Source organism: Cygnus olor, chromosome 17 (genome assembly GCF_009769625.2).
Source record: "Cygnus olor isolate bCygOlo1 chromosome 17, bCygOlo1.pri.v2, whole genome shotgun sequence".
Taxonomy (NCBI): domain Eukaryota; kingdom Metazoa; phylum Chordata; class Aves; order Anseriformes; family Anatidae; genus Cygnus; species Cygnus olor.
Window position 1 is genome coordinate 7079430 of NC_049185.1, and position 16134 is coordinate 7095563.

The 16134-nt window shown below is 42.3% G+C and overlaps 1 protein-coding gene across 21 annotated transcripts in view; it reads right to left on the reverse strand.

Annotated features, from left to right (window-relative positions):
* The window catches only part of ARVCF (ARVCF delta catenin family member), a 267046-nt gene that overhangs the window by 11005 nt on the left and 239907 nt on the right, over positions 1–16134 (reverse strand). For all 21 annotated transcript variants that reach the window (XM_040576712.1, XM_040576691.1, XM_040576695.1 and 18 more), the window contains 5 exons: positions 4860–4987; positions 3757–3907; positions 2222–2414; positions 972–1083; positions 272–362 (listed from right to left, as the gene is read on the reverse strand). In XM_040576712.1, the coding sequence (XP_040432646.1) occupies positions 272–362; positions 972–1083; positions 2222–2414; positions 3757–3907; positions 4860–4987 (675 nt within the window). The remainder of the gene's footprint in view (positions 1–271; positions 363–971; positions 1084–2221; positions 2415–3756; positions 3908–4859; positions 4988–16134) is intronic.

Below are 16134 nucleotides of genomic sequence, written 5' to 3' on the forward strand. Positions count from 1 at the left end.
TCCCAAATTCTCCTAAGAAGACTTAACTGATTATGTTGTTTTCTCAACTTGTACGCAATATCAGTAGCATGCATTTCACAGGGGAAGGAATACGACTTATATCCAGCTAATAGGACTGATCATTTTGTGACTGCGGAGTAAAAAAGCACCACATAAATAAAATGTGTTTACCCCCTCACTCCTTGCCCTCCTTTTCACTTCTACAACAGATGTGGCAAATTCAGCAAGCAAGCAAAGCACGATACAAAAAGTGATAATGAGCAGAACTGACCTTGACTTTTATCCACCAGAGGCAAAGTGCTGTCGTCATAGGCAGACCTGCCAGCAGTACCCTTGGAACCCTTCGGAGTTGCAGAAACAGACTACAAGAAAAAATAATCACAAATATGAAATTGCTAGTCTGGCAAATGGAACAAGAAAAAAAAAATCAACTAACCAACAGTATGGAATAAGATCATGGAATGCTGCTAAGTCCCCCTTCTGTTGATAATATGGCTGTGGAGTATTTTTTTTTTATTATTATTATTTTCATACAGATTTGTTGTTGGATTTATTTATTTATTCTTGCATTATCTACAAGGCTGCATTGTTGGTCTGTAAAAGGAGCTCAACCTTTTCACTAAGGAAGGTGAGGAAGCTGCCCGTCAAGAACGGGTGTATGTCCTATGCTGCTGAATAGGATACATTTCAAAGGCGAAAAGACATGCTAATTCTTGAGTAAAGCATGGGCAGTTGGCCTATACAAGGTGGCACACTTCCAAAAGCTAAAAAGCTGCATTTCACAGACCACTGAAAAACCTACTCAGCAAGTATATATGGATGATGTTATGACTGAATAGATTACAGTATATTGTTCTATCACCTAGACGAAGAGAATCAAAGCCTGCAAAATCTATCCGACATCAGTATTAGACTAACTTAGGACACGTTCCACTCAGGTATTTCCATAACCTAAGACCCAGCATCTTTACCTGGAAGTGTGATTTGTTCCAACCATCCTTTTGCAAGGCATTTCGTAGTTCTTTGTAACTCCAGATCATCTGAAGAACGTGAGATGCTGCTTTTGTTTCTCTAGGAGACTGGCTGATTTGCAAAACAAAATTAGTGTCAAATATCAAGCAACATAAGACTATTCACGTCTACCTCTTTGCACCAAAACAAGATCCAGGTACCTAGTACTTCACAGAGCTGTTCTTAGAGCCGATGAGTTATAGGATGTATGTGAAATCATTTAGCGACTTCTTCACATATATGGGTATTTGTTGACAAAAAGAAAAATCCAACAAGTCATAAATTCTGCAGATCTCTGTTTTCTCAACATTGCATTCCTGGGCAAGCACTGAGGCCAGGATGACCATTTTGTTCTGTAGTTGCCATTAACAGAAAATAGACGGATTCCAATTCTATCTGGATTTATTTAGAGAACACCCTTCCCCGTTCCCCCAGGTGTTCTGAGTTCCTTTTCAAACCTTCACGTCAACTTATATATATACCTCTCAACTTGATGAGGTTGTTTTACCTTACAAAGCAATTTAGGTTAGCAAAATATAAGTAAATTTTAATCCCCAAATGAATTTCCAGCCATTCACTACTAAGTCAGTACACAAGCAAGCTCTATAAAATAATGCAGGGCTAGATATTTGTCTTTCTTATTTCATAAAAATACAACCCAGCAAAGGTTTCAGTTACTCTCCCAAAAATTTCCTGAATACATATCTAAAAACTGAGCTTGTGTCTAACTGGCTGAACGAAATTTGTTTGCTTGGCTAAACAAACTTTTCTGTAAAGCAGTCAGAACAGTTTTTCAACAATATCATACAGAGAAAGTTTGTCACTTTGAATTACCACCACCAGCCCCTTGGCCAGAATAATTACTGAATATCATTAAGCATTTTATTTTAAAAGGAGCAGATTCCATCACTGGCACTCCTGGAAAAGAATGGTGCCATGTTCTAACATGTCATGTCCTAACATGACAGAAACTTTCACCCAATTCACTTTTTTTTTTTTTTTTGGGGGGGGGTGGGGGGTGGGGGGGTGGGGAGGGTCACAAACCTATTAAAGGTGTGACTTTATGTTGTGTATATAATAATTGCTTTAGTTACACTTCTGAAAGGCTAGGATGCTCAAATACTTCTGCAAAGCAAACCACTGCTGTTCACAGTAACATTTTCAGGTTTGCAGTGAGTTCTCATGCGTTTTGCTTTCAACTGTCACTTACCTTGACTTGCTGATAGCTACCAGCTTCTGAATGCCCTGTGTCTGGATCAGAGACCTTGCATTTTCTGAGCTGTCAGTAATGATTTCATGGATCGTATTCAACACCGCAACCACTGTATCCTCTTCCAGGTTCTTTGCGGATCTCTGCTGCCTGCTGGGCAAATTTCTTACCAGCTCACCCATGGCATAACTACCTAGATAAGGGGAAGAGATACCATTACTCAGCCCTAATAATCATTTCAGCTTCCCATCCTGAATGATAAAGTTCAAGGGTGCTTGCCAGATCAAAAAACTTAATAATGCAAATGTTTTGAATCTCGAGACTGTAACTGTAAGTGGTTTATCATTCATTATTTCAAGGTGATTGAGAGTTGATATCCAAGACAAACTCCTCCATCATGAATGTTAAAAGGTAGTGAGGAGAAAAAATGCAGTTTTTATTGGGATTTTTACAGCCGGCATCTATCATACTTTGCAGTGCCTGAGGCAAAAAGCATCCAGTAGCTGCTGCTAATGCCACATATTCATGCTAATATACGCACACGGTTTACTCAACTTAGCCTTGTAATAGGCCTTCTGGGGCAAGGTGTGCAGCCACGCATTTATTAACCTTCAACCAACAAAGGTAAAAGTATTTCTTCCTGGGTCCAGATAGCCTTCACATTGTATGGTACTGGAGAAAAAATGGGGAGCCAGGAGTTTATCACTCCCAGGTGTTGGTGTGCACCATTTGCCTAGCTACATCTCTGAACTATTAAAAGAGAAACTTGATGTGTTAAGGCAGGATTCCATGTTGCAATTTGTTAGTATCAACTTGGATGATGGCCCTAAATACGTCCCAGATATTTCCTTGCCTAACAAGGTCACAGTTTAAACATACATCAATTAAATACATAGAGGCATCCAGAGTTGAATCTTTCTGAAAAAATGCGTATTTACACCACTGGATAGGAGCTAGTGAACACTGTTGAAGAACTAATTTCAAAGAGACTATCTCAATAGTAAGTTGTTTGGCATCCAGCTTCTACAGCAACTACCACACAGAAGGATGAGGAGGAAAGAAGGACATGAGGAAAAAAAACGGGACAACTTGAGAGCCCACTGCATTGCCCCAGGCAAGCTCAGCACACCAAGCACGAGGCCGCCACTCTATTTTTAATAGCAGACCTGAGGAACAACACATCTGTAACCACCATATGCAACCAGGAGCATGTGCCATGTCAGCCGGAGCTAAGGAAGAGACAAGCGGCCTCTTAACCCACCCAGTCCTCTGCATAGCTACACACACACTCCCCCTCTCCTGCAAAACTCCACATCTACTTTTAGACCTGAGTTAGAAATCTCTCTTAAGCCATGGCTTGTTTGAATGGGCTGGAAATACATCCTGAGTTGACAACTCTTCACTTGGTGGCTACACAGAGTAATGAGCACTGATGGAAACTGCATGCAAAATGACCCCTCAAACTGACAAAAAAAATGTGAGGTCTCTGAAGGGTATCCAAGATCCCAGCCTGGTAAGAAAAGTTCAGAAGATACCTATAAGATCTTTATTGCGGCGATCCATAGAAAGATTTCTCAGAGCAATTGACACAGCCCTTACAACCTTGTCGGAGTCAGACTGGAGCAGCTCCACAAGCACTGGTAAGCCTCTCTCCTTCCGCACTGTTGCACGGATGTACGTGGACCACTGATCAGAACATACAAGGAAAAAGAAACACAAAGTATTGTGAGTTCATGTACCCACCCTTGCCTTGCCTCTGGCATTTCTTGCAGTGCTGTAATTCATTTTTTTTTTCCTACAAGGACTATCTAGGAGGTATTGTGCTGATGCATCTACAACTTAATGCATCATTCAAATTCATTGAGCACCAAGACGAAAGGATGTGGAAGTTCACCTTGCAACTTCGCAAGATGATGGAGAAAGAGGACAGAAATAGAAAAAAGGAGTATCATCCACCAGCATCTGTTCTGTAAACATCTCAGTGTGAAAACACATCCCTCTGGGTTAGGAAAAAGAGGTCATTTGGAGGGAATGGCAAGACATCTGAAGCACATTATCTTCCCCCACCTCCACTTAAATGCTTTTACTCTTTTTCATGGTTGATTTTAAAATCAACTGTATTCAAGACAGCTGCAAAGTGTCCCCCTCCTGATCTTCAGGCTGCTGCTCAGTCCCACTTAGCCATAGGGTTCTAGAAGTAATCAGGCATACCTTTGAGAACTGCCTGATTAGCACTAGGGATGGCTCAGAGAAAAAAAATAAAAAATCAGAGGACACTTTGGAGTACAGTTTCCTGAGCAATCTGACAATCCAATGAATTAAGTATTCACAACATAAACATCTAACAACAAGTTTTTCTGAAGGGATGTGGCAATGGTTAAGTGGTTTAAGTACTAAACCCAGCTCATGGTTAAATTGTCATGAGCTAAGTGACACTATGTAAACACCATATGTCCAGAAGTTGCAAAGCATCTTAAGTGGACAAATAAAATGGAAATAATTTCTTCAGGGTTCCCACCTCCCTCCTTTTTAAAGGACACGTAAATGCACAAGGTTATAGTGCACTTGCAATGGATGTAGCTTTGTTCTTTGCTTGCACAAAAGATATAAAAGAGACTAAAGAGAAGACTGCACTCACCATCCAGTTGCCAGCACTGAGGTTCTGCAAAGCCCCCGCTGCAGCTTCCAGAGTGTTGAAGTTCTGACTTTCGGTGAGGATGGAGAGGTACAGGCGGACCACATCTGGCTGGTACAGTAATTCAAAGCCTGCAGGTGGGGAAGAGGAGAATGGAAGCAAGAGAAGCAGAGAAGGCATGTCTGAATGAACATGTAACTTAGCTTTATTTAATCACATAAGAGAACGGCCAAGAGAAAGCTATGCCACAGAAAGAAGGGCTTCTGCCACGTCCATTCTGTTTTACCTACCCTTGTTGAAAGCAACGCACATGGGAACTCATCTACAGGACATTCAGCTAGGCTGAAGGTCCTTTTGCTCATCTACAGGTAGATAATTGTTTCTGAAACCTGTGCTATTCTATATGACTGTCTAGCAGGGTGAGTATATGCAGGTAATAACAAGGTGACAAGAAACAATGACTGTCTGCAACAATTCTTACTTTGCAGCCTGGGCTGCAAACTTGCACTCCTGTTTTCATTCGAATTATCTCATTTTCACAGTCACCAACAACAGGGCCAAAGAGAGCAAGCTACAATCCCATCACCCACCCCCTTCTTACAACTCCTATGTGAGGGAAAAAAAGATGCAGGATGTCAAAATGACAAGAATCCCCAGCTGGAATGGACAGGGAGAAATGCTGACTCTATTTCAGACATTAGGTAAAGAAATACACCAGCATCGCACTGCAAGACTGCAACAGACATGTATTAACTAAGTATCCCCAGTGTCACTGCATCGGCTTTGCAGTTTAAGCTCGTCAGGAATGGGAGCTATTCCCAGCTCTGCTGTTTCCTTTTGCGATGCTGAGTAACTGACAGGAGCATCTGTGTCTTAATTTCCTCATCTCAAAGGATTAGGATTTACCCATCCACCACAGTAAAAAAGGGGCCCTGCTTTAGGCAAGGACACATCATTAGTAGAAAGTTGTTGCACATTTTGAAGCGATTTTATCTATCTTTCTTAACTAGGCGTGGCACGATACTGCGCTGATGAGGGAAGAATATGCAAGCACCCAGTTAGAGCGCTTGCCAGACAAACAAGATCAAGGAGATCATGGTGCTGTTCAGATTATGTCAACAACAAATTAATCCCCCTAAAAATGTTTTGTTGAATACAGGAAAGCACAAACAACCTATGGTCAACAAAGACACATCTACAGTGACTGCAGCTGGAAGGTGTTTCTGGATTGATGACTTTTGGAGAGTTTGCGATGAGCAGGCAACTATCTGTGAAAACATTTCTGGAAAAAAGGATGTCATGGAAGAAAGCATGAAAGGTATGAATGAGCGTGGGTAAGGAGGAAACATGAAGCTTGTCTGCTAGTAGAATTAAAAACAAGATATTTGTAGACACAAAAAGAAAGTTTTCACATAACAAGATGCTGTCCCAGAAGTGTAGCATAATCCAAAGTGAGTTTTCCACTAGCAAGACAAGAAACCTACAAACACAAATCACTCCCCCTCTTCAGTACTCTCTTCTAAATCAGCCATCTCTCATACACATATTTTTCAGCACATATCACAAATTATCATATTTCAGACATCCCAAAGCCAACTGAAAATTGAACAATCCTACCCTATCAAATGGATATCCTGTCAGAATTTTTCTTTTAAAAATTGTCTGTTGCTAAGAAGGATAAAACGGCCTTCTGAAATGAGAGCCTTACATTTCATCTCTGTTTTTCCCTGGTTTTCACAGTAGGTACAGCTGTGGGACTATGCGAGCCAAGATTTTAGAACTCAGAACTCTAAACCTTGTGTACCACTAACCATAAACTCAAGGCCATGTTACCCCCCACTTCATATACAGGGTTCATTTATCCCATTGAAAACACACTTCATCTGCCAGGGGCTTCTTTGCTCCATACCAGAAAACTGATCTATGCATGAGGATCCCCGAGCTTCGGTGTACGGTCTCACACTCTCCCAGCTCAGTTCCCTCACACACATACCAGCACACATGCATTCTTTTTAAACTACCGGATAGTTAACCTGCTCCACATCTGAGACTGGCTTTAATGCCACCATTTGCTTGTTACATGACACCTACAGCTATGTGCAAGCTGCAACAGGTGGCAATCCCCAAAGGCATCCTGCCAATCCATACCACTTATTTTCCTCTTCTCCAGTGTCCTCTCCTTGCCCTGGGATCATTGCCCCCTATATTGAATGCTGAGAAAAACTGTAGTTACTTAATACATGAAGCACGAACAGTTGTATAGCTCTTCACCATTCCTTGAATAAGTTTGTGATTATCTGACTCCAGTATGACCTTCATATCCCCTTTCTCCTCTGCCACTTCACAAGGTGAATTGGCAATCTAAGAACTCCTCAAGAAAAAGCACTGCTGCCTGAGAAGTGTGTAGTATTACTTTCCGGAACACTAATACTTAAAAAACGTCTTAGGATAGCTTACTGGAATTTGGAAACTGTGTTATCTTTTAAGGAAGCTTTGCTGAAACATGAATCAGAAGGTAGGTTCATCAGCTGAAGGTAGGTTCATTAACAGAATATTCATACAGAACATTCAGTGCATCTGTATTCGAGCTCAGAACTGTGTGTGACTGAACAAAAGGCAGTTCTGCAGTCCTCTTCTTACGGCTTAATTTTAAATTGCCTAGTCATAATTGCAGCACACGTGGAAACATCCCCACAAGTTTACCCTCTTCTGTGATTTCAGTGCAGTCTACAATTTGCCCTTTCTGTCAGTTTGTATGTTCCTTTTTGACTGGATTCCTTCTTCCTTCTCAGCACCTTCCTGGGTATGAATACTCCGATGCACACAGAAGCAATAACCCTCTCACCTCCGCTTATCTCCTGCGGTCCGAGCTGCATTCCAGTCACGCACCCCCCCACCTGCCTGCTGTCATTACTTCTCTTCCTGCATGAAAGCCTCTCCTTTTTCCTACTTACCAACGTAAGAGCATCTCAGAAACGTCTTCGTGTCTCCCACCTTCTCCGTTCAACAAAACACAGCATTTCTTCTACCAACTGCCAGTACATTTTTGCTTTGGGGCATAATCTCTTAGGCCTGTTTGGTGGATGATTCCCATTTCATTCCACACAGCCCCATTTTCCATCTACATTTCTGCCTCTGCTCCATTAACACCCGTTTCAAAAGGAGTTAGCAAGTGCTATGCACCATATACGAGATGTTGTCCTCCATCGTGTCATTGCCCCAGCTGGGGGCTCCACACCTGCTGCGCACTTCCAGCACTGCAACACTTCTGTGTAAGTCTGGCTGTACCAGAAAACTGCAGGAATTACTAAACCCAAGTATTAGGAATGCCCCTCATGGATAGCTGCTCATTAGCAGAGATGAGAACCTAATAGCAAGAAACTTACTCCTGCACCGGAGGGTTTTTCCCTCACTGACGACAAGCTGACACTTTTCATAAGCGTTACAGTCCCTTAAAAAGAAAGAAACAAGTTTTGTCTTTTCTCCATCTGCCTCCTGTCCTAATGAGTCCAGCTCTGCTATTTATAGGATGCAATTTATCTGAATTATTATACGTTCCCTTCCAGTGTTGTGTGGAGGCCTTGCACATTTTTCCACGAAGCGCTTCAAGCACGTTCCTGGGAAGCACAGCTGGTCTCACCTCCATTAAGCACCTGCTTCTCTTCTAAACTGATTTCCTTAATTTCAGGATCATCTTAATTATTTTTTCAGGTAATGCTGCTTTTGTGCAATATATGGCTAATTGCTTATGTCCATCTTTTAAATGGAAATGAGAAAAGAGGGTCATTAGCAATAGGTAATATATCAAATGAGAAAAAACACCCACTGTTCTTCTTTTCCTTTAAAAACTGTTGCAATTATAGCCCAGATTCAGCACTGCCTTTTAAAAAGATAATTTCTCCCAGATTAAATGAGCCTTTTTCCAGAGGTTATAGATTTGTGCTGAGTTGCAATTTACACTTGGGAATAAGCCATTTATTGCTCACACACACATTTGCAAAATGCAAAGCAAACAATTTGGCTCTACGAGCTTTTCCCTTTTAGAGAAGCAGAAAATGCCCTGGACACTGATGTCATTGTGAGTATTAGACATTTTACAGCATCTACGCATTCCCCCCAACCACTGGCATGAACACAAAGGAAGATCTTGCACATTAGACTCATCTTCACCAACATGCTGTGGTTTCAACCTTTGAAAAAAAGGTAGATGAGCTTCTTTCATTCCAAGTTGCTCAAGACTGGCAATGGATTAGCTCGGTGTGAAGTTCACCCTACCAAATGCTGCCAAGTGGATTATCCTTTATTCACCCACAGAACAGTAACAGCACAGACAGTGATTTCAATCCTGCATGGAAAAGACCTGAGGAATTAACTGAATAGCCATCTTGATCCATTCAGCGCTCGGTGCGCTGAGAATGATGCAGCACTTTGTGGATCATCTCATCCACTAACTTATTTGCTTTCATCTTGGCAATGCTGATACCGTGCCTACACTTAGCTACATTCTGGCAATAACACAAATTATTGCACCAGGTGCCTCTCTCTGATATACCAGATTAATCCCAGATTCAGACATCTCTCTGTGGAGCAAGGTGGCCAAATTGAATTCCCTTTACCTCTCACATCATTTAGGATTTATTGTCACCCTGCAGGCATGGGAAATTATACACGTGCATACATAGGTCAGATTAGAGTCCTATTGCTGGAGCAGACATGCTGCTTTACTTCTATCTTGACAAAAATTCTGACTTGCTGTTTAAAAATAGAAACAAATTTCATACCAAGCTAGAAGGATGCAGGGAACACCACCATAAGAAAAACAAACCAACAAAAAAAAACCTTAGCCCCAAAGAAAAGAAGTCACTAAAATGAACTCTTACAGTTACTTGTTCTTGCAGTGTCCACAGGCACATTTATAGTAGTGTTTTAATTCAGACCCCTTCTGAAATCAATTTCCCAGTTGCCCTGCACTTACTGCACTTTGGTTCCCAACACAGAGCAGTCAGAGCACCATCTGGACTCATCTTGGGATGAAACTAAACCAACAGATGCACTCCAGGACCACACTGAGGGTGTGCTGACCAGCAACGTGAGGAAGTTCAAGGGCTGATCTACTCATACAGAGCTGCACTACTTGCTAATACACTCATCCTCTGTGCCGGCCAATTCAGGGCGCAAGATGTGACAGCTACCAGCAGATGGAGCGAGTGGAGCCCAAACTGCAACTTCTCTGCAAGGTCATACGCTAACAGACTTCGTAGAAAAAGAAAGCATCTGCCTAAGCAACTAGGAAGCTATGAGCCAAAAGAGAAGCCTCATGTCAGTAAAAGAAACTAACGATTTGATTCTGCAAGAAAGAAAAAGCTCCACACATCTCAGACTCCTGCCCTCTCCTGACAGCGGGCTGGTAACTTCATTAAAAACTATGCAATTCATTGTTTGCAAGTTAAACAGTTGTAAACCAGAATTCATAATCATTTTCTACAGATATATTTTCATTACTAAGCAGCAAGTCAGTCTAGCAGCTCAACACCTCCCATTCCAGGAAGCCTCACCCTGCAGATTCATAGTACGCTATATGAAAAAAAACAAACACAGAAGGCGGGGGGGAGGCATCTGGTTAGTTTATAAAAACAGTAATCAGATCCTTAAAATAAAATAAAATAATAAAAAAAACATCAGCTCCATTCCATCTGTATGCTGTGCTTCAGCACCCGGTGCACAGCTTGAATGCCAACATAAACTTGCAAGATTATTCTAATTGAAAGGCTTAACAGCAGTGAAAACACAGCCAGCTCCAACAGAGCCAAACGCTCGGAATAATTGATGGCGAATGCAGCTCAATATAGATACATGTAGAATACTGAATGTCATACAACAGAGGCAGAGCAAATTTCTCCAATGGATGATGAAGAAATAATAGGTGGAACATGATGAAGAGTCTTTCTAGCTTTCATGTCAGGGTAGAGCACAAGTCAGGACAGGTATTATGCTTATTGCAGAGATTCAGCCAAGAATGCACCATCCACCACTGAGCAGGAGCGCTGAAGAAAGACAGAATTGCCTTTAAGTACTGTTGAAAAGAACAACCAGCATAATATGGGACACACGAGACTCAAATCAGGCTTGAGGGAATATTCAAGAGGAGGTTTTCTATTTAGAAAACAAATACGGCCATAGTGTGTGACCTTTCCAACTAATCTACCAAGTCACTCAAGTTCTAAAATTACGTCAACTCTTCCCAGTTTACCACCTACTCCCCCAATGAAAAAAGCAATGGCTCACGAGTTCAAAAGGGAAGCAGTCCCCCAGCCCTGCCAAGGATGTAACAGGAATGCTACCAGCACTTCAAAGCGTGGAGGTATGCTAGTCTCAGGGAAGGCAGAAGAGCAGCAAGAGAGGAAATGGGAGGGCAAGGCAGCACAGGAGAAATAAGGATGCCTGAGAAAGCAAACTGTCTTTTGCTGTTTCTATTATTCTTTAGGTTTCCCAGGCTCCATGAGCTGTCATCAGGGTATCTCCTCTTACAGAGATTGCTTTGTATGAGATTAGTTGTATTCCGTTTCATATCAAAGAATATGCAATTTAACAAAGAGATGGCTCAATTAAACACAACCCATTTTGACCTTGTGAGTTCCAGTACGCTGTTTTCTACAAGCAGATATTTTAAAGCTACTACAGATCTTCCTTTCCAAGCAACCTGCAAGCAGCATTTCTCCCAACAGCTTCTGACACACTGCTCAACAACAAAGGCTTTTTTTTCAAGCCTGTGCAGCGAAGTCTCTTGGCAGCTGGAGATACTCAGTTAACAACATTCTCTCCACTGTTCACTAATCAGTAGAAAAGGCTCTGGAGGACCAATACTTAATAAGGATCTGAATGCTGCTGCAGATAACTAGAGCACTACCCAAGCTACTAGACGAAAAGGGGAATGGGATGTCCCCGAAGGCTTGGTACTGAAGGGCAGGGAATACCTGGCAGCAAGGCTGACGCAGAGAAGGGAAAACTACTGAAGGTCTCCGCTGAGAGGGAGAGCTGGTGAACTGCACATTTAAGCATTTGTAGGTCACCTCTGGTGTGTTTTTTGAGAAAAACCATCGTTACAAGCAACAATGCTATGGATCTGAAGTTAACATTAAACCCTTGGGCCAAATGATTAAAATGGAAGGTGCATGTAAATAGCTTCCTTTACGGCAGACCCAGAAGACTTGTATCTGACCTTGAAGGCTTTACACACAGTACATTAGATGTCAATACTTCCTTTTTTCGCTACTTCACCTGATCCAAAGTTACTATTTACTTCACAGAAATAACTAAATACATTTTCCTTTAAAGAGAATGGACATACATATTATTCCAAAAACCAGTGTGTTTTGAAATGCAATTTTTACCTAAAATCACCCACTAAACATCATTCTCTCTCACGCATGCCACACACCTTGGAGTCTCTTCTTTATGAGCTACAGATCAAACACTATCTGTTTGAAAGCACAGGTTCCCCTTTTTCCATAACAACCTTATCATGGAGTTTGCAAGCCCCAAAAAGCACTTCAGGCCCTGCAACACCAATGCCAAATCTCAAACTGGAACATGGTTCAAAATCCTCGTTCACATGTGCAAGTGAATAGGAACCTAAATCTCAGCAAAGCTCGGCCAGCTCTGCAGGGTTTACAGAGCACGATGCCGCTACCCTTGCAGGATAGTGTACTCGTCATAGCTCAGGCACACCTCAGACTCCAAGCTGCAGGTGAACATTTCTCTTGCTTGGGGAGATTCTGTGCGTTTGTGGTAGTCTTACGGGTTACAGCGTACTCTTGCTTCAACTGCTTCGTTATTGGAAGACAGAAGACAGATTAGGTTTATCAGGCTGGTGATCTCACTGACAGCAGATCGATGTGCTAGGAAAGCAGCAATGCAAATACTCCTAGATGCAGACAGTCTTGCTTGCTGCCTCCAGGGAAGCTTCTTCCTGAAGCTTTCAGGTTGGACACGTGCCTCCAACAGCTAATGCCAACAGGACACTGGACACGGTGATGATGCACATGGCACTGGGGACTCCTTAAACAGACAGCAATTTGGCCCAAGCACACAAGATCAATATGAAGCATGTCATTGATCATGTTATGTTTCCCTGGAAGGGAAAACCTGACTTTCCAGATGCCGTCAGCTACATAATAGGAATATTTGAACAACAGTGGACCAAGTCAAATGTCCATGCTTATTCTTTTAGGTCTCAGAGGTGCTGCTGCTACCACGGGTGCTTCTGACACATCTGTTCCTGTCTCCACCAGGGTCCAGAATTTCACTTGAACTTTCTTCCACCCTAAAAGGGCCCAGATGGTAGAGCCTGGCGACTGCTCACATGCCCCGAGGGGTCTCTCCTAGCGCACGGTAACAAACAGCTCTGTTTTGTCACCCCTCCTGTTCAGTCACGGATAGCAACTGCATGGATTGCACAATCCAAGGTAGAAATGAGAACATTGCCCAGTCTGTCTGGCTTCTGGGCCAGTTTGCATGAGTAGAAAATGTGGAAGCCCAGGGAGGTGTCCACTTAATGTCCTCAGAGCTGTAAGGACAAGCCACGAACACATGGGGATGCCACAGCAGTCAAGATCCAAAGCACAGCCAAAGATGGTTCCCATTTGCAACTCTGGACAGATGCAGCAATGAGGGGACATTACAGAAAGCCTCATTTGATACAAGCAGGTGTGAAAATGAACCCCACTTCTTAATATATGAAGCTTTTAAATGATGGAATCTCTAGGCTGGAACTTGCTTACTCTCCACTATGGGAGGGCTTGAACTCACTGCTTTTCAAAGCATATTGCAAAGGTCTTTTCTATTTAGCCAAGCTTTCCCAAAGGAGCAAAAGGAATAGAGAGATGGCTAGTAAAGCTAATGAAGATTGGAAGCTTGAGGAAAATTGTTACTTTTCACATTATATAAGCAAATGTGGTTTTACAACTGCATATTTGTGTGTACATGCCAAAACATGCATGTTTTTAGGGACTTTTCCTTAAACTGGAAAAAAAAGCCAAAACAGGATAAAAATATTTTCCTTACAAAACCCACATCCAGCTCAGTAAAAGCATGCCATTCCTTTTCAGACCATAGCTGCTACGTGATGCAGCTGAACAGATGTGAGATCTATGACAGACTTTTCACTGCCTTCACTACTGCAGATGCCTAACAGTCCAGCCCAACTGTTAGAAGGTTTGAGCTTACTGCATAAAATGTGTTTCTTAAAGAGAAAGATACCGAGCAATTCCCTGAAGGAACACCCATGAAAATATCACACCACAGCTATGTCCAATAATAAAATACAACATATTGCTGTTAGTACCTTATCAACAAGTTCAAGAACCTCGTAATATAGAAATATCTCAGAACTCGACTCATCACTGCAAATTAACAACACTGTTAACGGACTCCTTCCTTTGCCTTCTGGCTGCCTGGACCTACCATTATCCTTCCCCTAGTTTTTGGTGTGTGTTTAACGAAGGATCGTGTGTTCCAAATTGCCCTTTTTTGGCCTCGAGCCCCTGTCCAGTTCAGCCTTGCAGTTCCAGATGCTAATCAGATGCTCTGACTCTAGGAAGCTAATGAGCTTTTAGCTTCCTCCCAGCGCAGTAGTAGAAACTTGTTTGCAGAAAAACGCTTACTGCAAAAGGAATCGTGGACTGGATTCTGGTATTATTCAGAACTGTTCAGATGTTGAAAAGCTTTGTAAACTTACTGTCATAAAATTCCAGCAAATAGGCAAGCATGGAAGAAAGGGCAGAAACACTACAAAAGACAGGTGGAAGGCACCAAAGGAAAACAAACAAAAAACCCAAAACAATATGGTAGTGCTTATTTAGTTGAAATATCCACCCACCCTCAGACATTGAGCACTGAGTTATGCAAGAAAGGTGGAAGGGCTTGGCCTGGATGCAGCAGCCACAGGACCTGAAGAAACTGATAGCCCCACTCCTCCAGGCCTCCATGGATGTGATTTCTCTCTACCAGGCCTGTGGTGCATTGATGTGGGGAAGACCCGGAGCACCCTTTGGGATCAGGCCCTGACTGCTCTTACACACAGTGGATGCTGCCACTGAATCTTTACCAGCGAGGCAAAAACAAATCCTCCATCATTGGGGAATTCACAGAAATTGGATTGCTTTGTCAGGTATGGGACTAGGGGGGTTTCTGCTGATGGTGCTTCGAAAAAACTTTCTGCTGCTGAGGGACTTCCAGCTCTGGTTTGAAAGCCTGCACATCCCTGACAAGCATTTGGATGCATCAGCAACGTGTACTGCTTCAGAGCTGCGACAGACCAGGATCGACAGACAGTATTTCCACTTGGGCTGGCACCTGTCAGGTTCTCCCCTTCGCGGTCTGTCTTTGCAGAGTCTTATCTTCAGTGCCAAGGGAAAAACAACTTCAAGAAAAAAAAACAACACAACAAATCTTTCACAGCTCACACACTGAACTACACTTGGAAGGCAATTTGAAAGCTTTTTTCTGGGTTACTCATGCTTCACTGAGTCTACTTATTCTTCCACTTCTCATCATGATTTTTTATATAAAAAATCTCATAAATGGGCAGAAGCCATTACACAGATATGGTTATTCTTATTAGTCCAGGTGCTTGCTAGAGGCCTGTCTGCTTAAGGCAGTGAAGGGCAGCAGAACTCCCCAGCTTGACTTCCTAGAATATGAAGGAGGAATAAATCTGTCTATTCTCCAGTGTACGTACACTCACGGAAACGTCAAATACTTCAAAATACTTCCCAGTTAGAAGGATATATTTAGGTATAAACGTCTAACCTTTCTTGGGGAAAGGTTAGCAGTATCCAAGTCGAGAAGCTAGCAGATCCAATCTCAGCCTCGAGAAATAAAAGGTCAGTGATTCTTCATCAGCAGGACTGACATGGGAAGCCTGTTCAGTTCATTCCAGGCATAGTCCTGCAATCTTGTCAAAGCACTTTATAGGCAAGTACCATATGGAAAGACTCCCTCATGTTATTAAATAACTTATTATATGCAAACGCAAACACATCCCTCCAATCCTGTTTGTGTTCTAAAATAGCTAATTAGCTCCTGCTGCAGCTTCCAAAGTCAAAAGTGTGTTTCAATTTCTCTCTCTATTTCATGAAAGCTGCCACATGCACCCCAAAGGAAGCTCAGTGCCTCTAATCTGTCTCAATTACAGTCACTATGCTGCTGTCAGGCAATTCAAACATCTCCCAAGCATCCAAGAATAAGAATTTGATGTTTTCAATGTCAACTAAATGTC